The 22162-nt window shown below is 41.5% G+C and overlaps 1 protein-coding gene across 1 annotated transcript in view; it reads right to left on the minus strand.

Annotated features, from left to right (window-relative positions):
• The window catches only part of LOC149186530 (protein fluG-like), a 402550-nt gene that overhangs the window by 289238 nt on the left and 91150 nt on the right, over window positions 1–22162 (minus strand). Inside the window, exons 6-10 of the mRNA XM_089411027.1 lie at window positions 13694–13850; window positions 13519–13614; window positions 13287–13335; window positions 12253–12530; window positions 11979–12151 (exon numbers count right to left, since the gene is read on the minus strand). Of these exons, the coding sequence (XP_089267153.1) occupies window positions 11979–12151; window positions 12253–12530; window positions 13287–13335; window positions 13519–13614; window positions 13694–13850 (753 nt within the window). The remainder of the gene's footprint in view (window positions 1–11978; window positions 12152–12252; window positions 12531–13286; window positions 13336–13518; window positions 13615–13693; window positions 13851–22162) is intronic.

The following is a 22162-nucleotide window of genomic DNA, read 5'->3' on the forward strand; positions in this document are numbered from 1 at the left end:
TTAGACACAGACTTCCTCCACACCAAGTCAACCCTTTCCTTTTTCAGCAGATCACTTTCCAGTATTGTCTTCGACCTAGATACAGCAGTAGCAGTGGCAGCACCTCGATGCAGTAGTATCTTCAACCGAGCAACTTCGATCTTAATGCAACAATTTCGACCTTGAAGCAACACTTCTACCTTGAAGCACTCCAACCTTGATGTCGTACTTCGACCTTGATGCGATACTAGAATTTCCTGATGCCACATCAAAACTTCTTGATGCTGTAGCAGAACTTCTTGATGTTGTAGCCCAGCAAATCATGAGTTTGAGAGAGAGAGATAACCCAAAACCTTTGATCCTGCAATTCTCCTTCTTGCACTGCAACTTCGCACCTTTTCATGGCTTCTTCTAAGAGATCGAACTTGTATGAGTGATTGTCCTCCAAATGAATCGAACCGCTTCAATATATAGGCCTCTAGTGAGGTCTAATTACCTTTCTTGAGGCCGACTTGGTGTGGAGGTGACATAATTCATTTTTTACTCAAAATAATTCTTTTTACACGATTCCAAAGCCCAAGAAGGGTCTCTTTAAATGTACAATGACTTTTTTGACTTAGAATAAATCCTAGAAGTCCTTAATGGGGACTTTGACCTAAAACATGATGACCCAAGCATGGAAAGCCATGCTTTAATAAGTCATAATAGTAATAATAAAATTTATTTTCATTCTTTTTTGTAAGTGCATTTTATTATCACTCAAATACAATTATGAAGACCGAACATAGTTTCATTTCTCAACATATAGCCCACTATCACTACAGCTAAAGCTCCCTCCTCTTTACAGACTTTCACCGATAGGAGGAGACCTGGTATATAGGAGAACACGTATGAATGATGGTTCAATGTAATCAATATGAAGTGTTTCCAATGATCCTTTCCTAAGGAAAACTCAAAATTAGGGTTTACTTGATTTACAAGCAAGGTGTAAGGTTTCTTAGGGAAGTGTAATGTTTTGGGGATTAGGTTTAAGGGGTATCACTTATGAAGAAGTTCCCTAATCCTCAAAATCTTTGTGAAACTCGACTTCCCAAGTGGTTTTTGAATAACTAGCTTTGATAAGAAGTGGGACCACACAAGACAAAGTGGACCCCCGGATAGGTCAAGGGGATGGGACTTAGCAACCAATGATATATACTTGACCTAATAAGGGCAGAGAAGGGGATCAAAGAAAGAATATCTAATAAAGACAATGGAATGATCCCAATGAGGCTACTAGCCTAAGAAAACCAAGGGAAAGATTCGATCACGTGGCTAGGGCTTGGGATATCTCACAATCCCACCATCAAAATTTCCTCAAAATTGGTGGGGACCTGGCACACCAACATAGTAGGGGCAAGAGATCAAAGTCTTTTGATGGGTGGTTTGTGAGAAAAGTGATGCCCTTGGAGACCTAATGGGGCTAGACTTAGAAAAAGGAGGAAGGTGAATGGAAAAAATAGCTTTAAAGTGATCACCAAAGGAGGACCAGTGCCCTATCCTTTGGGAGAGATGGAGTCATGGAAGATTTGGGGTTTGGATTGATTTCTACTTGTCAAGGAGGCCTAAAAGGCAACATTGTTGGGCATTAGGGCTAATGGAAGTAGCTTCGAGGTCAATTATACTTCACTCAACAATATTTGGTGACTTATCAAGACAAGGAAATCTCTAGGAACATTCATTCATTCAAACATGACCTAATCATGATACAACACTATTTAGAGATTCATTTCCACAATTTTGTTCCAAGAAAAGCAGCAAATTAACCCTAAGAAAGTGAAAATCATGAATGCAGCAATATAAAGAATCAAAATAGGATAAAATGGTACTTACATGTAAGAAGAATATATCCAATCACCAAGATATGTCAATCATAGAAGCTCCAAGACAAAGAAGAATAACCAAACATTGAAATTCATCCATTCATCCAAAAAGTCTCATCCTCAAAGATTGCGAAAATCTCACAAGAAGATATGATCCAATCCAAGTGATGATGATGAAATGAAATCACCTCACTTGTATTTATACATCTCCAAATGAATTTGATTTGCCTAATGAGGCCTAATTGAACCCCTAGAATAAAATAATGTAAAAAATAACAACCTTTTGGTGACAGGCCCACCAAACTAGCTCAAAATCAAAAGAGTAAGCCTCTCAAGAGGTCGAATGATCAATAATACATGTAATTGGGCCTTAAAGGATGCCTAGTGAAGTCCATAGGTGCCATAAAGTGAAGTAGGACTCCCAAAAGCAGCGAACAAGGGGTTGGCCCCTTGTTCTCTAAGTAATAAACTTGTGATGCTCCCAAATGGGTATGGGGGCACAAAAGTGTCCTCATGGGTCTCCAAACAAATCAAAGATGCATGTAGGCCATCTGCAAGGGCTCGAATGATGGTATATGTGATGCTACATCATTATACAGGTCCTGGGTCATCTGCCAAGTGCATGATGTTGTTAAGTAAACTTGACTTGGGATAGAGTCAAAGGAGGTTAAACAGTGATGGTTTTGGGGCACATCGTATTGTGCACCCATGGTATTCTACCTGTGGTATTATATGTAATGGAGCCTATAAAAGGCTGGAAGGACTTCATTGTAATGCAAGGGCCTGGAGGTGATCGGTGAAGGCTCATTTGGCCGGCCCGGGTTTTGGCCAGGATAATGAAATTTCATTATGATTGGGTTTTTCCCGGATTTGGGGTTTTCCCAGATAAACATGTGTGTTTATGTGTTTATGGTTGCTGCTGGTTAATGTTTATATTTGTTTCTCTCAGTAATTCTCAGTAATTAATTTGTGTTCTTGGGTAAATTTCTTAACAATTGGTATCAGAGCCAAAGTTGTGTATTGGCTTCAGAAAAATGTTTTTGTTGCCAAGGGTTATTTAGCCTCGTAGACATAGAAAGAATTGATGCATAGCTTGTTCGCAAATCTAATCTAAATGCAGCCAAAACAAGGTTCTACAAAGGCAGATAGATGAAGGCGAAAGCTGCAGTCTGTAGTGGCCATGAAAGAGTTGTTGCAGGCAAGAGACCGGAGGTAGAGGATCAGGAGGAGGAGGAGCAGTTAGAGAGAGCTCGAAGCAGATCTGTGTCTCGGCGAGGTCGTAAGCGAGAAAGGTCAAGTGGCATGGAAGAGAATGCTGATGCCATGGATATAGATCAACCAAACAAGAAACATAGCATGTTCGAGATCCAGATCAAGGCCTCCTGGTGAAGTCACCCCAGGTGAGGGTTTTAAGGATTCATCTAAGAATTTAAAGGCAGTTAAACTTGGCAAGAAGGCATCAAAGAAACAACACATTCATCTAAGAATTTAAAGGCAGTTAAACTTGGCAAGAAGGCATCAAAGAAACAACACAAGGATGCCCGCAATTGAGAGAAGATGGGTCAGAATAGCAGCAGCAATAAACAAAAAAAATAAAATTAATTAATGAAGTCAAAATTATTGCATGTAAATGAGCATATTACTGTAAGACCTGGTAAGGCATGTGTACCCCTGGGTAATCACCGGTAAAGTCTTGGTTATACCTAGGTGATAGGGGCGATGTCGGGTTAACAATACCCCGGGTAAAAAACTAAGGGGGGTGAGAGCTAGAGTGAGCGGGATTGTCTCACTTAGCAGGTTTGGCTGGAGTTAGTCAAGGAACCCCAAGTCAAGTTTAAGGGGGGAATTGTTAGATAAACTTGACTCAGGATAGAGCCAAAGTTAACCAGGTTAAACAGTGATGGTTTTGGTGCACATGGTATTGTGCACCCATAGTATTCTGCCTGTGGTATTATATGTAATGGAGCTTATAAAAGGCGGGAAGGACTTTATTGTAATGCAAGACCTGGAGGTGAGCGGTGAAGGCTCATTTGGTCAGATTGGCCAAGGTTTTGGCCAAGGATAATGAAATTTCATTATGATTGGGTTTTTCCCCGGATTTGGGGTTTTCCCAGATAAACATGTGTGTTTATGTGTTTATGGTTGCTGCTGGTTAATGTTTATATTTGTTTCTCTCAGTAATTCTCAGTAATTAATTTGTGTTCTTGGGTAAATTTCTTAACAGATGTAACTATGGGGTCGGCTGAGCATGGTGACCTAGGTGCATCTTCCTCGCCCAATAGGTGAACCACGAGTAATCTCTAAATGACTCTCGGGATCCATGGAATGTTGTCTGTTGTTGTGGAGGCCCATGGCTCTCTACACAAACCGTACATGTGCCAATGTAGCCCTCTGGAGGGTTAGGACCCTGTATAGAGAGACCAAACCCAAAATGGAGACCATCTACAATCCTACATCAAATCCAATGCGTCCACATGCCTTCCAACATACCAAGTCATTAAAGAAATCAAGTAAAAGAATTTACAAACCATGGAAAACAAGTGGGCACTTCATAATGGTATGCCCTTCCATATCGAGCTTTGGCATGTGGTAATGTGTCCAAGCTCTAAGTGGGGTTAACCAAGCATCCTATTAGATGGTTTATGATTCTAAAGGGGACGGTATGTTATGGTACATCCTTCAAATGGTGGTGGCATGTGATCAAATAATGGAACGGAATAGGGAATGAAGGGGAACAACTTGGGTCACATGCCATGGTACAAGGATAACTAATAGAAGGGAAGCCCACACTTGGGTAAATGATGTGTAGGAGGGGGCAATCGTGGTACATGATTTATCCCGGCCTTGATTTTTCCACCCTTCTTCGTATGCCTTTTTCATTTTATGATTTTCTTTGGTTAACTGCTCGGGGCTCAAAGGAATGAGAGCATGATGTGCAAAGTATAGCACTGGATACCCCCTTTTAAGGTGGGGCAGTTCATCGCCCACCAGGGGTTGGGACAAACATGGGTTTTGAATGATAAAGGAGGCTCATCTAGGGCCTATAGGAACCAGGGTGATGGTCAAGGAATGGGGTAGAGCTCATGTAATGGATTTTTCCCACGTGCTAAATGTGTTTGTCCCAGGCATCTTTTGCATTTTGTGTTACAATTTCCTGTCGAATGTGGCCAATTATATCTTTTTCTTTTCTTTTTAGCTGCATCAACCTCCGGAGCATCGTTCTAGGCCTGACCCAAGATGTGAGCAAGGGGGGGGTGGCTGACCCTATGTGGACCCAGTGGAGGTATGTGGGCCCAGGTGGGAGAAGTGATGAGAGGGGCTATAATGAGTGGAAGGGGAGTGATATATGTGATTCGAGGAGCAGGACCACACATCCAAAATCGAGGTTTCCCATGTAATACCATCCCAGAAGCCCAAAGGCCACTAAAAGAGATCCCACGAGACTAGGGTTCAAGGTTAACATCCTAAAAGAGACCTGGGGGACAAGAGCACAGGCCTAGTCCACTCTTCCCGCCAAATCCCCCCATTAGTCCATACCTAAGAGTTTCCATGATAAGTACAATAAAATACTCAATTACCAAATGACAAGGCATACCTTTAGGTTTGGGAGGCCCACCTTCAAACATACGATCATGACAAATGGGTGAGGGGCCACATGGTTGGCTCAGGTGGCAGAGAAATGGCACAACGAGCTAGTTGGTGGCTACAAGGGGCTGTTGGCTGCCGGCTGAGGACCATCATGGAGAAAATTTTCTCCATGGAATATCACCCACAAAATGGTGGGTAACGAAACTTACCTGACGATAAATTCCACCCTAGCTTTGGGGTGAGGCTGGAGGGAAAAACTCTGTCGATCATCCGTGTTTAGAAACACAGCGAAATCAATGAGACAAAAAACCTCCTAGGATGAAACCCACCGCCAAAATAATAAGCTTACCTAAGTTGTTACATACATACACAGTCTTACTTGTATCATTTACATTACAAAGTTGCAAAATGGGTTTACAATGACGAAATAGTTGATGGATGATGATCTCGATCTTTGAATAAAAATATGGTACCACTGCTTCAAGTACCTCACCCCCATGTGAAATTTCCATGATTGCAGCAACTGGGTATTAATCTTCTAACTTATACAATGTATTTGTCTTCAGAAAATTACGACAAATAAAGATTAATTCACTATTGCAATCTTGGATGCTAGGGTTGTATCCTTGGTGTTCCACCTAATATTCCAAAACCTCAAGCATTGAGATACCAAATCAACAGAGGACATAATTCCATGTCTTTAACTCCCGTGGAAGAAAGATCATATCCTTATTCCAACAATTTGCAATCATTTTATTTACAAAATTATATATCAAAATCTCTTATCTTTTTTGTAAATTTATAATTGGTTTTATATATAAACACCCTAAAAAAATTATATATCTCAAAAATCAAATTATCCTTATAAAAAAATTCCAAAAATTGTTATAATAATGAATATATTCACTCAACTATGATTTACATTGTATTTATTGGTTATATCATTGGTAAAACCACCACAAAATTTGCAATTTTGGGAAGCCCTAAGCCATAAGGTTGTACAACCCCCATTGATTTGCCTTGTATTTTTGTACTAATTGTATTTCCAAGTGTATTAAGACGGATTATAGGTTCTGGAAATAGAAATGGGAAGTGATTGGAGGCCAACCCTTCCCTCGGGATATGTGAAAACCAAGATACAATATTTTGTACCCATTGAAATTGATCTAACTGACTAATTATTACTATTAAATCATATATTGGTTGTCCAAAACGATTTGCAAGTCAAATTATTGTTTTTGACCAAGTCAATTTTCAAACCTCAAATTTGTGGGCTTATTTCAGGGTAGTTGTATTGCAAATTTAATATCTTTTAAACCACTTACAAAAATTAGTGATATTGTGCTCATTTGAAAATTCTATGATAGTACTAACATCTCCAACAAAGTCAATTGAGTTTTAGGTTCACTAAAGTGTTTATTTGTGGTAGCAACGGATGTGCTCTAGCCATGAAAATTGGTGGAGAGGCCAAGGCACATAAGATCTCCAAGACCCAGAAATCGTTTGGGGAAATTCTACCCAGATGGAGAGATATCAAAACAATTTATACTTTTAATGGGGTTCCTAATCCTAAGTATAAACTTACGAAAATTAAAATATTAATGTGTATTATTATAATATGGGTGAAAAAGTTTTAAATAACGAGGATCAAGTCAAATCTAATCTTAGCCTTTGATTAAGAACTTAATCTCAATCGATGAAGACTCAACAAGAAAGGTATAAGAGGAGGCTTGAGGGTCAGTTGGAGACACATCAAGTTGATCAGGAATTCGATTTTTTGGGGCAGAGTTTGCTGAGAAATCGAGTTAATGATCTGTTGCAGCGAGGGGTAGTTCGGCAAAAGGTCGAGAATACACAGAGAAAGTGTCGGAGAGACAGCGCAGAGCCTTGGAAGGTTGATGCAAAGGCAGCCAGAACTGACGCAGAGGCAGCCAAAACTAACACAGAGGCTAAGGAGGCCAACGTAGGTGACGCAAAGGGCCAAGAGGCTGACGCAGAAGTAGCAGAGGTTGCGGCAGAGGCTAGCAAAGCTGACGCTGGGCTAAAGAGGCAATGCTGAGGGATTTTCACGGGGCAAACTGAGAGCTGAGAAGCAGACGCAGAGCAGAAGAGTGTGACACAATCCCTAGAGGGTGACGCAGTTCCAGAGAGAAGCTTGGAGCAGCTTTCGTTGTCCAGCTAAGGAACTGTCGAAGTTGTTGTGGGATCAATCATCCGATTGTTGATCAGCCAGAATATCTGTCTCCAAGGAGAGGTACTTCTGCCAAGGAAATTCTCTGAAGGGTGAGCCATTTCTGGCACCCTAGTTGTATTCAGAAAACTGCATAATAATAAAACCCTCATATCTGTTGCACCGGTTTTCCCGCATTGGGTTTTTCCGGGGACGATTGTCCAAAAATAACGGTGTCCCTTGTGTGATTGTCTCAGTTATTTCAGTTGTTGATCTGTATATGTGTGAAGGTTGCATTTGTGTTTATTTCGGTATTTATTTTAATAAATAACTTGTTAATTGAAAAAACAAGTAGGAGATAAAAAACCAAATAATGCAGTAGGAATTTCTGATGTGTCAGACTTAGAAATTTCCAGATGGCATTGGAGCATTGCAGATCACAGGAGGACTGAAGGCACTAGTAGGAATCTGAAATTTGCGACAGTAGTAGTTGTCCCGAGAGACAACACTGTTCTAGAGCAAATGCAACTAGAGAAGAAGTCACGCAAAGCCTGCATCATCATTTCGAGCCAGGAGGAGGGCCAGCGCAGAGGCAGAGAGGGGAAAATCAGACCTACATAGTGCTCGTTCATCTTTCTCAACCAGGAAGGATCGATGCTGTGGCCAGGACGAGTAGATTCAACCTTTGTCGGGATTGCGCAGAGCCTGAAAGACTCAGTTTCTTCAGTTGTCGGGGCTTGGGGAGCTGTGGGCAAATTGTGATTTGAGGAGCTGGTGGGACGTTATTTCTGTTGATACAGAACAATGTCTAAGGAGACAGAACCAAGGTAGAGGGAATCACTACCTCGACGGAATTCTAGCCAATAAATCCAGATCTGTGTTGCAGCGGCAAAGGAGGATTGGAGAGGAGTAGTTCAACAGTAGCTAGAGGATTTCCGGGAGGGAAATCAAGACTTAGAGGGAGATTTCTAGGAGGGGAGTCGAAGACTCAGAGGGAATCGAGAAGAGAAGCTGAGATGGCAGTCAATGGATTGAGGGATCAAGACAGATTGGACAGAGCTTCCAATTTTGTCATCTGGAAGGCCAGGATCCTGGCAATACTGGACAGACATCGCATGAAGGACTTTGCCTGGAAAATCGTAGCTATCCCAGTTGACCCAGCTACTAATGAGAAGTATGAGGAGGCCGAGGCGAAGGCAAAATGCTTGATCCTAGACGAGGTCAAAAGATCATGTCATACCACATATTGCTGAGAAGAACACAGCAAGAGAGATGTGGGAGGCGCTGACCACCTTATACCAAAGCTCTTCCATGCAGAGGATGATGTTATTGGAGAATCAGTTGCGATCATATCAGATGCAAAAGGGAGAGCAGATAGATCAATTCCTTATAAGATTGCAGGAGATTCGAGACCAGCTTACTTCCATGGGGTCTACATCGGATCTAGAGTTTATGGTAAGAACTGCCCTGAATGCAGTCTCTGAGGAGTGGGAGACATTTGTCCATAGTATTTTGGGTGGGGCTACTTTTCCCAGTTGGGAGGAGATGTGGGCATCTCTTCACCAGGAAGAGATTAGGAGGATGACCAAGGTGGGGAGTAGTGGCAAGGGAGGTCAAATCAAGAAAGAGGAGGGGGAGGATGCGGCTCTCTAGCATCTACGGAACAACAAGGGAAGAGGAAGAAGAAGGACATCTCCAAGGTTAAGTGCTTCCATTGTGGGGAGCTCAGACATTATGCATCCCAGTGTCACAGGAAGAAAAACAAGGGAGGGGCTTTCGATTCAAAGGCAGCTCCAGCTAAGGAGGAGAAAGAGGTCGAGATTGATGATGATTGTGCCATGAGTGCTCATGCACCTCTAGAGAAGAGGTGGGGAGACGTCGAGTTGTAGTCAGGAGGACAACATACTAGGGGCAGGATCCTTGAGGTGTCCAAACTCTTGGATCACATCCAACTACGGGAGCCCTTAACGACAGTGGCATGATGATAGATGTCGGGTGGAGCAAATTGTGGAGGAAGTAGCAATGCTTGGGTGCAGAAATCTGAGGCAGCCCAGTGGAGGTTGCAGCAATGCGAGGGGCACAGAGGTGTATGCAGCAACGCAGTGGCAACAGAGGGAGCACAGGATAGCAGCAGAGGCAGCTTCAGCATCACAAGGCTTCCAGACTGACTGGGATGTCAGCATTGAAGCAGTTAGCAATGCAGTGTTGTAGTTAGCAGTGGCAGTGCTAGGGGCAGCATGGGCAACATGTTGATAGGGAGCTGCAGTACAGATGTAGCAGTGGCAGTGACAGTGTCATGGGCAGCAGTACAGAGAGCAGCAGTGCAAAGGATGTGAGGCAACAAGCCGAGCATCAGCACAGGTACTGGTGTGGAGGATCAGTGTGATGTTTCAGTGGTGGAGCATTACTAGAGCACATTCCTCACTAATAGGGAGTGTTGATTTGTGGTAGCACTGGATGTGATCTAGCCATGAAAATTGGTAGAGAGGCTAAGGCACATAAGATCTCCAAGACCCAGAAATCATTTGGGGAAATTCCACCCAGATGGAGAGATATTAAAATAATTAATATTTTTAATGGGGTTCCTAAGTATAAACTTAGGAAAATTAAAATATTAATGTGTATTAATATAATATGGGTGAGAAAGTTCTAAATAACAAGGATCAAGCCAAATCTAATCTTAGTCGTTGATTAGGGACTTAATCTCGGCCGTTGAAGACTCAACAAGAAAAGTATAAGACGAGACTTGAGGGTCAGTTGGAGACACACCAAGTTGATCAGGAACTCGATTTTTTGGGGTAGGGTTTGCTGAGAAATCGAGTTAGTGATATGTTGCAGCAAGGGGCAGTGCGGCAAAAGGCTGAGAATACATAACAAAGAGGCATAGAAAGTGGCAGAGCCTTGGAAGGATGACGCAGAGGCTAAGGAGGCCAACGCAGGTGACGCAGAGGGCCAAGAGGCTGACATAGAGGGCCTAGAGGCTGACGCAGAAGTAACAGAGGCTAGCAGAGCTGACGTTGGGCTGAAGAGGTAGCACTGCGGGATTTTTCAATGGGCAGACTAAGAGCTAAGAGGCAGACGCAAAGCAGAAGAGGGTGACGCAATCCCTAGAGGGTGACACAGTTCCAGAGAGAAGCTTGGAGCAGCTTTTGCTGTCCAGCGAAGGAGCTGTCGAAGTTGCTGTGGGATCAATCATCCGGGTGCTGATCAATCGGAATATTTGTCACCGAGGAGAGGTACTTCTGCTGAGGAAATTCTCTGAAGGGTGATCCATTTTAGGCACCCTAGTTGTATTCAGAAAACTGCATAATAATAAAACCCTCATATCTGTTGCCCTGGTTTTCCCGCATTGGGTTTTTCTGGGGACGATTGTCCAAAAATAACAGTTTCCCTTGTGTGATTGTCTCAGTTATTTCAGTTCCTGATCTATTTATGTGTGAAGGTTGCATTTATGTTTATTTCGGTATTTATATTGATAAATAACTTGTTAATTGAAATAACAAGTAGGAGATAATAAACCAGATAATGCAGTAGGGATTTCTGATGTGTCAGACTTAAAAATTTCAACATAAAGGCTATTTCAGGCCCCTTAAATAGCCCTATGCTTTCTGGCCTGCTGCACTCTTTAGAAATATTAAAGTTACAGGTCCAAACAACAAGCATTTTGTCTTCTTACAACCATATAGAACAGATATAATAGCTCTATTTTGTCTTCTTTTGTGATAAGAAGCTATCATACTCAATTTTTGGTGTTTCAAGCTCATTCTCTTGGCATATTGAGTACTTTTTTTCATTGTTGATCTGCAATATTAATCTTCTTATAAATCTGAAATCAGATCAGAATTTGGTCATTTAACTAACTCCGACCTCTTCGATATTTTTTATTTAGAAACTGGTCTATCATTTCTTGGTTGGGTTGTTGTGTATAGGGATACCACCCGTGGCATTTAGTGGGGGTTGGCCTAAAGCGAGAGGAATACACTAAGGTGACATTGGGAATAGTGTTTACCAGGTAGTAATCTTGCTTGAACCTTTCCAACATTGTTAATTTGAGCGGTAACACAACCAAACCCAAATCTTATATTAAAGAACACAAAAAAAAAAAAAAAAAAAAAAAAAAAAAATTTACTTGAATGCACATAATTCAACTTAGTGTGCTGCTCACAAAATTTGATCTTGGAGGTTGTAACAAGAGTTCACTGCCCAGATAGAGAAACTCTGACCTAATGTATGATTGAGAGAGAAAAATGGCTACATCCTGACAAGCAATTATTGTCATTATTGATTCAACTCAATCACATTAATCCCATCAATTTTTCTAAAATACAAACTAGGAGAGATCAACATAACAATGCAATAAATTCTTGAATGCATTGTACCAGGGCAAACTGCACAGTGTCTTCATGTCAGGCATCAGTCGGATTTCACCAACACCAGTAAGATTGGAACCTTCAGCTGGACCGTCTGAGCTTGAAGTCATACCCATGCACGCAAATGTTAAACCCACTCCATGATACTTCACTACTTCGTTGAAACGATTTTCTGGAACAACCTGTGAATAAAATCAAGATATTCTAGTTCAATTGTCTGAAAATGTCTACAGTAATATTAAAAATTTTAAAAAAATATCAGTAGTTTCATCTCACAACTTACTCGACATCTTTGCTGACCTGAAGTATCAACCCAAAGGAGACGAACAAACTTAGGTTTTCCTTCATTGCCTTCTAGATCCAGAATCTGAGAATTAGTCACTGAGGTACCCACTTCAGATATCACATTTTGTGTACTATTTTCATTCAGCTTATAGAAACTGACTGCATTGTCCCGTAAGATATTCTGTGCGGCTTCAATAGCTTCTTGAATAGAGAGATCTCCACCATCACAAGCATCAGAAAGAACAGATACAACTACTTTGCGTGCCCATTTTGCAGCTGCATAACCACGTGAGACATGAAATTAACCTATGAGTTGCACAATACAAATGATTAGAAAATTATCAGCTCATTATTAACAACTCTGCATTTCAGAAAAATCAAATGATAGTTTACTTCTTGGTGCATAGTAGTTGATAAAGCTCCAACCCACCATATGAAAAAGATTGAAAGGAGCCATATATTGAATTATATTAAGATGGGGGGAAACATAATCATATAGAAAGGTGGCGAGATTCTTTATGAAAGCAATAAGATGAATCCTAACTCTAACAATGCACATGATAATGGCCAGCTAAATGTGTTTGTGTTTAGCATTAGGTAATATGCTCATGTCATAGGGAAAAGAGTGCAGGGCTAAATCATGGTATGTTGCAATCAAATTGACAGTAGAAAATTAGTTAGAATGTAAAAGCAGAAAAATTTGCCCAGTAGCTGAGTAACTACTCGTCTAGATGTACTTTTTGCCACATGAACTTAGAGCTCTTCACTCACAAGTCAAAAACATTATTATGTTTGACTACAATTCCTTGGAAATAAGGATTTATTTGATACTTTTGCAATTTTTGTAGTCCATCTTTATGACATTTCACTCTATTAAAATGTCTACGCGAACAACGATGCCCATGTCAACATAAATTAACATTCAAATTTTATTCATATCTTCCATACAAGTATTGACTAATCTGCTTGTTACGTACAAAGAAGTTCACTTTATATCTGTTACTATCCAGTTAATGGAATATGAGGTCTTACCAAGATAATATGTTTCGGGAAATGCATATCCATCTGTGCTAAACATCACCTAAATTTGATACAACAGAGAAATTGCTTTAGATGCTTACTGTTAGTGACAAAATTGCAAAAGAATAAGCTGTCTAAAACACCTATTAATATTGTCCGAATGGTAAACTGTGCTCAAGTGAGTGTCTTGTTTGCCTAGTAACTTGCCATTAATAACTTCTTTGATTTTTAGAAACATTATTACCTTGTTTAGTGGGCACAGTTCTAACAGATCCTTAACTACAGAGAACATCCCATGAACACTGAGCTTTGGTATTGCTAGGCCACAGTCCAAGTAGATCTGTTCAACAACCATTCAGAAATTAGATTCAATCCATAATGCTTTTCACGGCATACACTAGCCAGTATGACAATTTCACCTGTGGATAAACAGAAGCCAAATAAGATGCTTCCTTTGAGTAGGGATAGGACGCATGAAGAAGCACAATGCGAGATTTTTTGAATCGATCATCTTCCAAGATTGACCGAAGATGAAGAGGGTTTGCAAGCCTCAGGTCCAGGTCCTTGTCTCCAAAACTGACAAAGCCATGGCATGGCTTCAGTTACCATGCAGAGAATGAAAAGAAGTGGTATGTAAATCAATTCCTATGTTACAAAAATGATTTACATCTAACAAGAAAATAGACCAAATATCAAAGGGATTTTTTATTAGCATCAAGAACACAATCTGTTTTTGAAAAAGTGGTTAATATACATCAGTATAGCACTAAAACTCAGGAATGAATTTCCTTAAATAAAATCTCATTTCTGACAATTGTGGAGTGACTTTCTAAAAATAGAAAGTCATATCTAGCATCTCAAGAATGCCTTTCCAAAAATAGTAAATCACTTTGCATCAATTGGTAATCAAGTATAGTTGATGGAAAATCACTTAACTTATCATTAATCAATCTTAATAGTTCAATCTCGACTTAATCATCAATACTATTAATATTATTATTATCCTTTACGATATTATGATATTATTATTAAAAATAAGTACAAGCCACCTTACCTTCATCACCTCAATAACTTCGCACCTCTCTCTTTGATGCCTCACATAGCACAATGTAACTCTCTCTCTCTCTCTCTCTCTCTCTCTTAATGATATGATGATATGTTACATTCTCTCTTACACACTCATTAAAGACATGTCATATTCCTCTTACACTCATTAAAGGCATGTCATAAAAGATTCCTCTTACACTCTCTTTAATGCATATGTTACACTCTCCTTAACTAAGGCATGCATACCTCTCCTTAATGGCATAAGTTACTAAGGCATGTGTACCTCATCTTAATGGCATAAGTTACTAAGGCATGTATTTCTCTCCTTAATGGCATGAGTTATGCTCCCCTAAATGGCATATGTTACTCTTCTTCAAGGCATGCGTATTGCCCCTCCTTTATGAGAAGGATTCGTTGCTCCTCCTATATATGTATCTCATATCATCTCTTCTCCTCACCTACTTGTGCATTGTGAAAGAACAATTCAAACTTCAGAAAGAGTTGGAGAGACTTGAAGAAGATTGTGAGAGAGAGAATTGGAGAGTAAGAATAGAACATGGTAAGCCAAGGTTGATTCTGTTGATTTGGGATAGCATCGGATGTGCTCTAGGCCTCAAATTTTGTAGGGAGGCTTATGGCATGTATTCCAAAGAACCCTGAAAGCGTTTTGGGAAATTCTAGCCAGAAACAATTTTATTAAAATAATTAATATATTTTAATGGGCCCATAAGTCTAAACTTGGAAATTAAAAATATTAATGCGTATTAATCTAATTGTGCATGTAACTTCCAGAAGAAAAAGAGGATCAAGCTAAAATGATTTTAGCCATTGATTAGAATCTAATCTAGGTTGTTGAATGTCAATGAGAAGATTATTTAAGGAAGCTTGAGAATTATTTGGAAAACACACCGAAAGATCAAGAGATCGAATTTTTGAAGTGAGAAGTTCTCAGGGGGAAATTCTGATCGAGTAAATTTCTTGCAGTGAGGGGCAGAGATAGCATCTGAAGAGAGAGCGATTTTCTCAGTCGAAGAATCAGTAGCAGAGAGAGGCAGAGAGTGATCCAGCAGCTCTTACGCAAAGGCTGATGCAAGGCCATGCAGAGGTAGCGTAGAGGGTGAGAGAGTCCAAAATTTTGTAGTAGAGTCAGTTTTAGAAGCCGAGAGCCGGGGTGTGAGATAAGGAGGTTGAGAGCAGTGACTCTGGGCAGAAAATCGATCAACTGGTTGGGTGACGTAGTGCCTAGAGGGGCTGACGCAGGGACTGCGTGAGGACTGCGAAGAGGCAGCGCAGGGCCTGCCAAAGTCACCTCATCTAGTGTCTAGATCAGTCAGGATTTTTCTTAGTTCTTGTGTGAGGTAATGTCACAAATCCTTCTTCCAGTATTTCTCTCTCTACAACTAAAAAACCCTTGAAGTATTCAAAGATGTATTCAAAATTTTCTACTGCTTAATAATAATAAACCCTCAGATCTGTTGCACCGGTTTTCCCACATTGGGTTTTTCCGGGGACATTTGTCCAAAAATTTCGGTGTTAGTGTTGTATTTTCTTTCTTGCTCAGTCTCTTGTTTCCGCATAATATTTAATTAAGTGAAGGCTACAGTGTATTCAATATTTGTCGTAGGATACTGCAAGTAATTTATTTGAAGTAATTTAACAAATAGGAGAAATATCATCAGTTGTTGTAGTAGGAATTTCTGTTTAGGAATTTTCGCATGGTATCAAAGCTGAAGGTGGAACAAGAAGAGCAGTGCCAGAGAACCCAGCACTGAGAAGAAGACGAAGATCGAAAAGATGTAGGAGGCAACAGTTCAAAACCCCAAAGGGTTTACGCAGTTCTAGCTAGAAGGCTCAAATTTCGAGGCAATCTCTCTCCGAGTGAGTCAACAGAGAGAAGGGCTTCCATATCGAGTTTTTTGTCGGGGCAAAGGGAGCAACGCAGAAGCCTCAGCATGAGGAGAGATGGTGGGACGCACCCTTTTTCTATAGGCAGTTTATTGGGCAGAAAATCGCCAGAAGAGAGAAGCACGGTTGAGGGAATTTCTTCCTTAGAGAATTCCTAGCCAAGGAATTCAAATTTTCTAGAGCTGAGCAGCAGCAAGCGACAGTAGTTTTACTAGCTCCAGCAGGGAGTGCGTAGGCTAGCCCAGCAACAACACAGAGGAGAGAGGAGGTCATTCGATTTTCTATTTATGGCAAAAATGGCAACCAGTGGCTTGAGGGATCCGGACAGGTTGGATGGAGCATCCAACTATGTCATCTGGAAGGCTAGAATGTCATTCCTTCTAGATGAGCATGCCCTCAAGACATATGTCGATAGCGTGGTGGTTGTGCCTGCAGATGCAGATCCGTTGAAGAAGTACCGAGCTGAAATGGCAAAGGCAAAAAGAATGATCCTCGACGGAGTGAAGGATCATGTGGTCTGTCACATCGCTAGCAGAGGGACTGCTAAGGAGATGTGGGACGCATTGTCTACGTTATATCAGGGATCTTTCGAGTAGCGGAAGATGTACTTGGAGCAGAAGCTGAGATCTGCTCAGATGTAGAAGGGGGAGCGTGTGGATCCATTCCTCACGAAGCTTAAGGAGACCCGTGATGAATTGTCTGCTGCGGGGCATACACCTCAAGATTCAGAGTTGGTTAGACTGGCCCTCAATTCTGTCTCAGATGAGTGGCAAGTCTTTGTCCAGAGTATCCTGGGCATAGCAGCCTTGCTGAATTAGGATGAGATGTGGGCAGCTCTAAAACAAGAGGAGTTGAGGAGAGACTTAGTCAAGGTTAAACTTGACAGAAGCAGCAGCGGTGGGTAGAAGCCCAAGGAGGAGGAGGATAACGCAGCGCTTGCATCGAAGAGACAGTAGAAGCAGCAGAGATGTAAGAAGGATGTCTCAAAGATAAAGTGTTTCAGGTGTGGTGAGATCGGTCACTACGCTACTCAGTGTCCTGTCAAGAAGAAGGACAAGGATGAGAAGCACGATCTGAAGGTTGCGCCCCTGAAGATCGAAGAGGAGAAGTTCGCCATGACAGCCGAGATACCTCTAGGAGGGACGTGGGCTAATTTCGAAAGAGGTACAGATGGGCAGGATCCTTGAGGAGCACACCTCTAGGATCATTTCCTAGCTATGGGAGACTAAATCAAAAGTAGCAGGATGGACTAGTGTCAGATGATGCCGAGGAGTGTCGGAGAGACAGTTGTAGTGGCTAGGAGAGACACAGTCTGATCAACACTGATAAAAGTTGGCAGCAATGCAGATGGCACAGAGCAGAGATCGGCAACAACACAGTAGATTCAGAGGATTAGTGCAAAGACTAGCAACAGTTAGGCTCCAACGTTCATGTGGTATCATACTGAACACAGTTAGTTTAGTAATTTTGGGTGTTTTTTCCGTTGTTGATAGATTAGCAGTAACAGTTTGCAGTGCAGTGGTAGTGCTAGCAGCAGCACAGATGCAGCACTTGAGGAGTTGTAGTACAGATGCAGTGTTGACAGTGGCAGTGCCGGCAACAGTACAATTGCAATAGCAGCGCAGTAGTTCGTGGACAGCATGTTAGACATCAGTAGTGCAGAGGACGATGTTTCATAGTTAGAGCAGTATGCAGCAGCGTATATTTCTAGAGCACATTCCTCGCTAAGAGGGAGTGTTGATTTGGGGTAGCATTGGATGTACTCTAAGCCTGAAATTTTGCAGGGAGCCTTGGTCACATGTATTCCAAAGAGCCCAGAAAGCGTTTTGGGAAATTCCACCCAGAAACAATTTTATTAAAATAATTAATATTTTTTAATGGGCCCCTAGGCCCCTAAGTCTAAACTTAGGAAATTAAAAATATTAATGGGTATTAATCTAATTGTGCGTGTAACTTCTAGAAGAAGATGAAGATCAAGCTAAAATGATCTTAGCCATTGATTAGAATCTAATCTGGGTCGTTGAATGTCACCGTTTGGAAAACACACCGAGAGATCAAGAGATCAAATTTTTGAAGTGAGAAGTTCTCAGGAGGAAATTCTGATCAAGCATATTTCTTGCAGCGAGGGGCAGAGATAGCTTCCAGAGAGAGATTTTCTTAGCCGGAGAATCATCAGCAGAGAGAGGCAGAGAGTGATCCAGCAGCTCTCACGTAAAGGCTGACGCAGGGCCACACAGACGCAGTGCAGAGGGTGAGAGAGAGTCCGAAATTTTGTAGCAGAGTCAGTTTCAGAAGCCGGGAGCCAGGGTGTGAGACGGAAGGCTCAAAGCAGAGACTCCAGGCAGCAAATCGATCAGTTGGGTGGGTGACACAGTGCCTAGAGGGCCTGACGGAGGGATTGCGTCAGGACTACGGAGAGGCTGCATAGGGTCTGCCAGAGGCACCTCATCCAGTGTCAAGATCAACCGAGATTTTTCTCAGTGATTGTGTGAGGTAATCTCATAAATCTTTCTGCCAGTATTTCTCTCTTTGTGATTGAATAACCCTTGAGGTATTCAAAGATGTATTTAGAATTTGTGACTGCTTAATAATAATAAACCCTTAGATCTGTTGCACCAATTTTCCAACATTGGGTTTTTCCGGGTACATTTGTCCAAAAATAATGGTGTTATTGTGTTGTATTTTCTTTCTTGCTCAGTCTTTTGTTTTCGCATAATATTTAATTAATTGAAGGCTGCAGTGTATGTATTTCGATATTTGCAGTAGGAAACTGCAAGTAATTTGTTTGAAGGAATTTAACAAATAGGAGAAATATCATTAGTTGTTGCAGTAGGAATTCTGGTTTAGGAAATTTCGCAGATTCAATGTTTCAGTGTTGATTCAGTTGAAGCAAAGGTTGATTCAGTGTTTGCATCTGCTGCTGCAACCATAGATCTTTACGCTACAGCTTGCTTAGATTTAGGTGAACTTACTCATTCTTTTGGTCTCCCATTGTACTTTGTATCTTTGTTGAACAATTGATATCTAATAGAAGAAGAATCTGTTGATTTGGGGTAGCATCGAATGTGCTCTAGCCACAAAAATTGGTGGAGAGGCTAAAGCACATGAGATCTCCAATACCTAGAAATGGTTTGGGCAGATTCCAAATAGTTTGGAAGATATTAAAATAATTAATATTTTTAATGGAGTCCCTAAGTCTAAACTTAGGGAAAATAAAATATTAATGTGAATTAATATAAAACTGTGTTAGAAGCTAAGTTGCAGGAAACATGGGCAGAGGGTCCATTTCCGTACAGAAATGAAATGGAAACGGGGAAACCCGTACTGTACGGCCCAGAAACGTGTTTCTGGCCGTACTGGCTCATTTCTCAAGGAGGAAACGTGGCCAGTACGGCCGGAAACGTGTTTTTGGGCTGTACGTCAGAGTTTCCTCTTGTAACTTGACTTTTTCTTGTATTTTTTTTATTTTTTCGCTTCTAATTTTTTATTGGGTGACTCAAATATCCTCTAGATGCTTCTAGATGTCTCTCAAGTTATAAAAAAAAGGAATTTTTTTTGGGGGCAGCCGAATGTTCAAGCCTATGGCCCTAGTGTTGATATGCAGTTCATGGTAATGTTTTCATCCTTTTACTTAAATTTTTAACATTACCATGAAATGACTCAGGATGTTTGAGAATGGTTTGCCCTCATTGGATTTCATATGGAGAAAGTAGAATTTTAGATCTCACTCAAAATCCAGCAGAGTTATCCGTTTTTTAGGATTTCAGGATTGGGGAGATTGCAATGTTTCCATTCGATTTTATCATGTACTAGGGTATGGAACTTGTATTTAATCAAGAGAACCAAGCCCTCTATGCAGGGAAGACTCCCAATAATCAAGAGCATGTAGGGTACTAGGGTATGAAACTTGTATTTAATCAAGAGCACTAAGGTCGTTCGACTATGTAGGAGGAGACTCCCAATCAAGCACGAGACAACAAATTAGAAATTTCTCGTTGCTGATTTTGGATATTTCTATTTTCATTATGTGATCATTCATGAGAAATGAGATGTAAATTTAGAGACTTATAGTTTATGCATTGACAATTGACAATTTGATTATAATGTAATAAATTAGAATGTATCATATATGCTTTAAGATTGCACATATTTCTTAAATGTCCTAATATATATATATATATATATATATTCACGTTTCCCGGTTTCCAGAATTTGGGGGGGTCACATTTCGTACCCGTGCCCTTTTCGGAAACTCATACCCATTTCCCCGTTTCGTGCAACTTACGTTAGAAGGGTCCAAAAGTCATGGATCAAGCCAGAGTTAATTTTAGCCCTTGATTAGGGACTTAATCTCGGTCGTTGAATTGTCAACGAGAAAAGTATAAGAGGAGGCATCAGGGTCACTTGGAGAACACACCGAGTTGATCAAGAATTTGATTTTCTGGGGCTAGGCTTGCTGAGGAAATCGAAGGAGCGATCAGAGTTGTAGCTGAGGGGCAGTGAATACAGAAGCAAAGAGGTAGAGAGGGTACCGGGAGCATCAGCACAAAAGCCAGGAGAGAGGGACACAGAGCCAGCTAGAGGCCACGCAGAGCCAGTCAGGGCCCACGCAGAGGCAGCCAAGAGCTGCGTAGTGCCAAAGAGAGCCAGCGTGGGCAACGCAGAGGCTCTAGAGGCTGACGCAGGTCAAGTTGGGGTGACACTGGGCTGACGCTAGGCCAGAGAGGCTGGCACAGTCCCTAGAGGCTGACTCTAGGAGATTTCATGGGGCAAATTGGAGCTGAGAGATGTGGGATTGTTCATCTGAGGTTTTAGCCGAAATATCTGTCTCTGACTGAGAGGTACTACTGCCGAGATCATTCTCTATTGGATGAGCTAGTTTGGCACCCAAATTGTATTCTGAAACTGCTTAATAATAAAACCCTCATATAGCTACACCGGTTTTCCCGCACTAGGTTTTTCCGGGGACATTAGTCCAAAAACAATGGTGGCACTTGTGTGCTTGTTTTTCCTTCAGTTGATGATTTGTAATGTGTTGAGCATGTACTTGTATTTATTTTCAGTATTTACATGGTAAATAGCTTGTTAATTAAACAAAACAAGTAGGCAGAAATAAATTAGAACGTACATCAAGGATTTCTAATAGTTAGACTTAGAAATTCCAACATGGTATCGAAGTGTGGCTACAGATCACAGGAGAACTGAGGGCATCAGCCGAGCAGAGCAGCAGCAGGAGAAACAATCGTCCCGAGTGACAGAGGTTGTTCCTAGCGCAGAAGGAGCAAGGAAGGGGTGACGCAGTGCCTGCGTCATCAAGTTTTAGCAGAGAGGAGGATCAGCGCAGTGGCAGAAGGGAGCAGACCTCACCTACACAGTGCCCGATCATCTTTCTCAGTCAGGAAGGATTGACGCCCGTGGCCAGGAGGTGTGATTTTGCTGGAGTCAAGATTGCGCAGAGCCTAGAAGCTCTAACCTTCAGTTTGTTGAGGCATAAGAGGCTGTGGGTAAGTTGCGGAGTAAAGTTGTTTGGGTACTGTGGTCAGAACAATACTTAACAGGGCAAGACCAAGGAGGAGGGAGTTGCTGCCGAAGATTTCTAGCCAAGAATTCTGAATCAGTGGTGAAGCTACACTAACGATCGGAGTGGGGGCATCTCGACATTGGAAGAGGGGTTTCCAGGAGGGAAATCGAGGCTTAGAGAGAGTCACACCGAGAACTTCCAGGAGGGAAGTAGAGGAACAACGAAATGGCAGTGAACGAGGTAAGAGACCAAGACAGACTGGACAGAGCCTCAAACTTCGTAGTCTGGAAGGCCAGAATCTTGTCCGTTCTAGACAGGAATCATCTCAAGGACTTCGCCTTGAAAACGATAGCGATCCCAGTTGACCCGGTTGAGAACGATAAGTACGAGGAAGCAATGGCGAGGGCCAAGAAAA

Source organism: Pinus tabuliformis, chromosome 3_1 (genome assembly GCF_031772625.1).
Source record: "Pinus tabuliformis cultivar Carrire ecotype Pingquan chromosome 3_1, CPIR1, whole genome shotgun sequence".
NCBI classification, from domain to species: Eukaryota; Viridiplantae; Streptophyta; class Pinopsida; order Pinales; family Pinaceae; genus Pinus; species Pinus tabuliformis.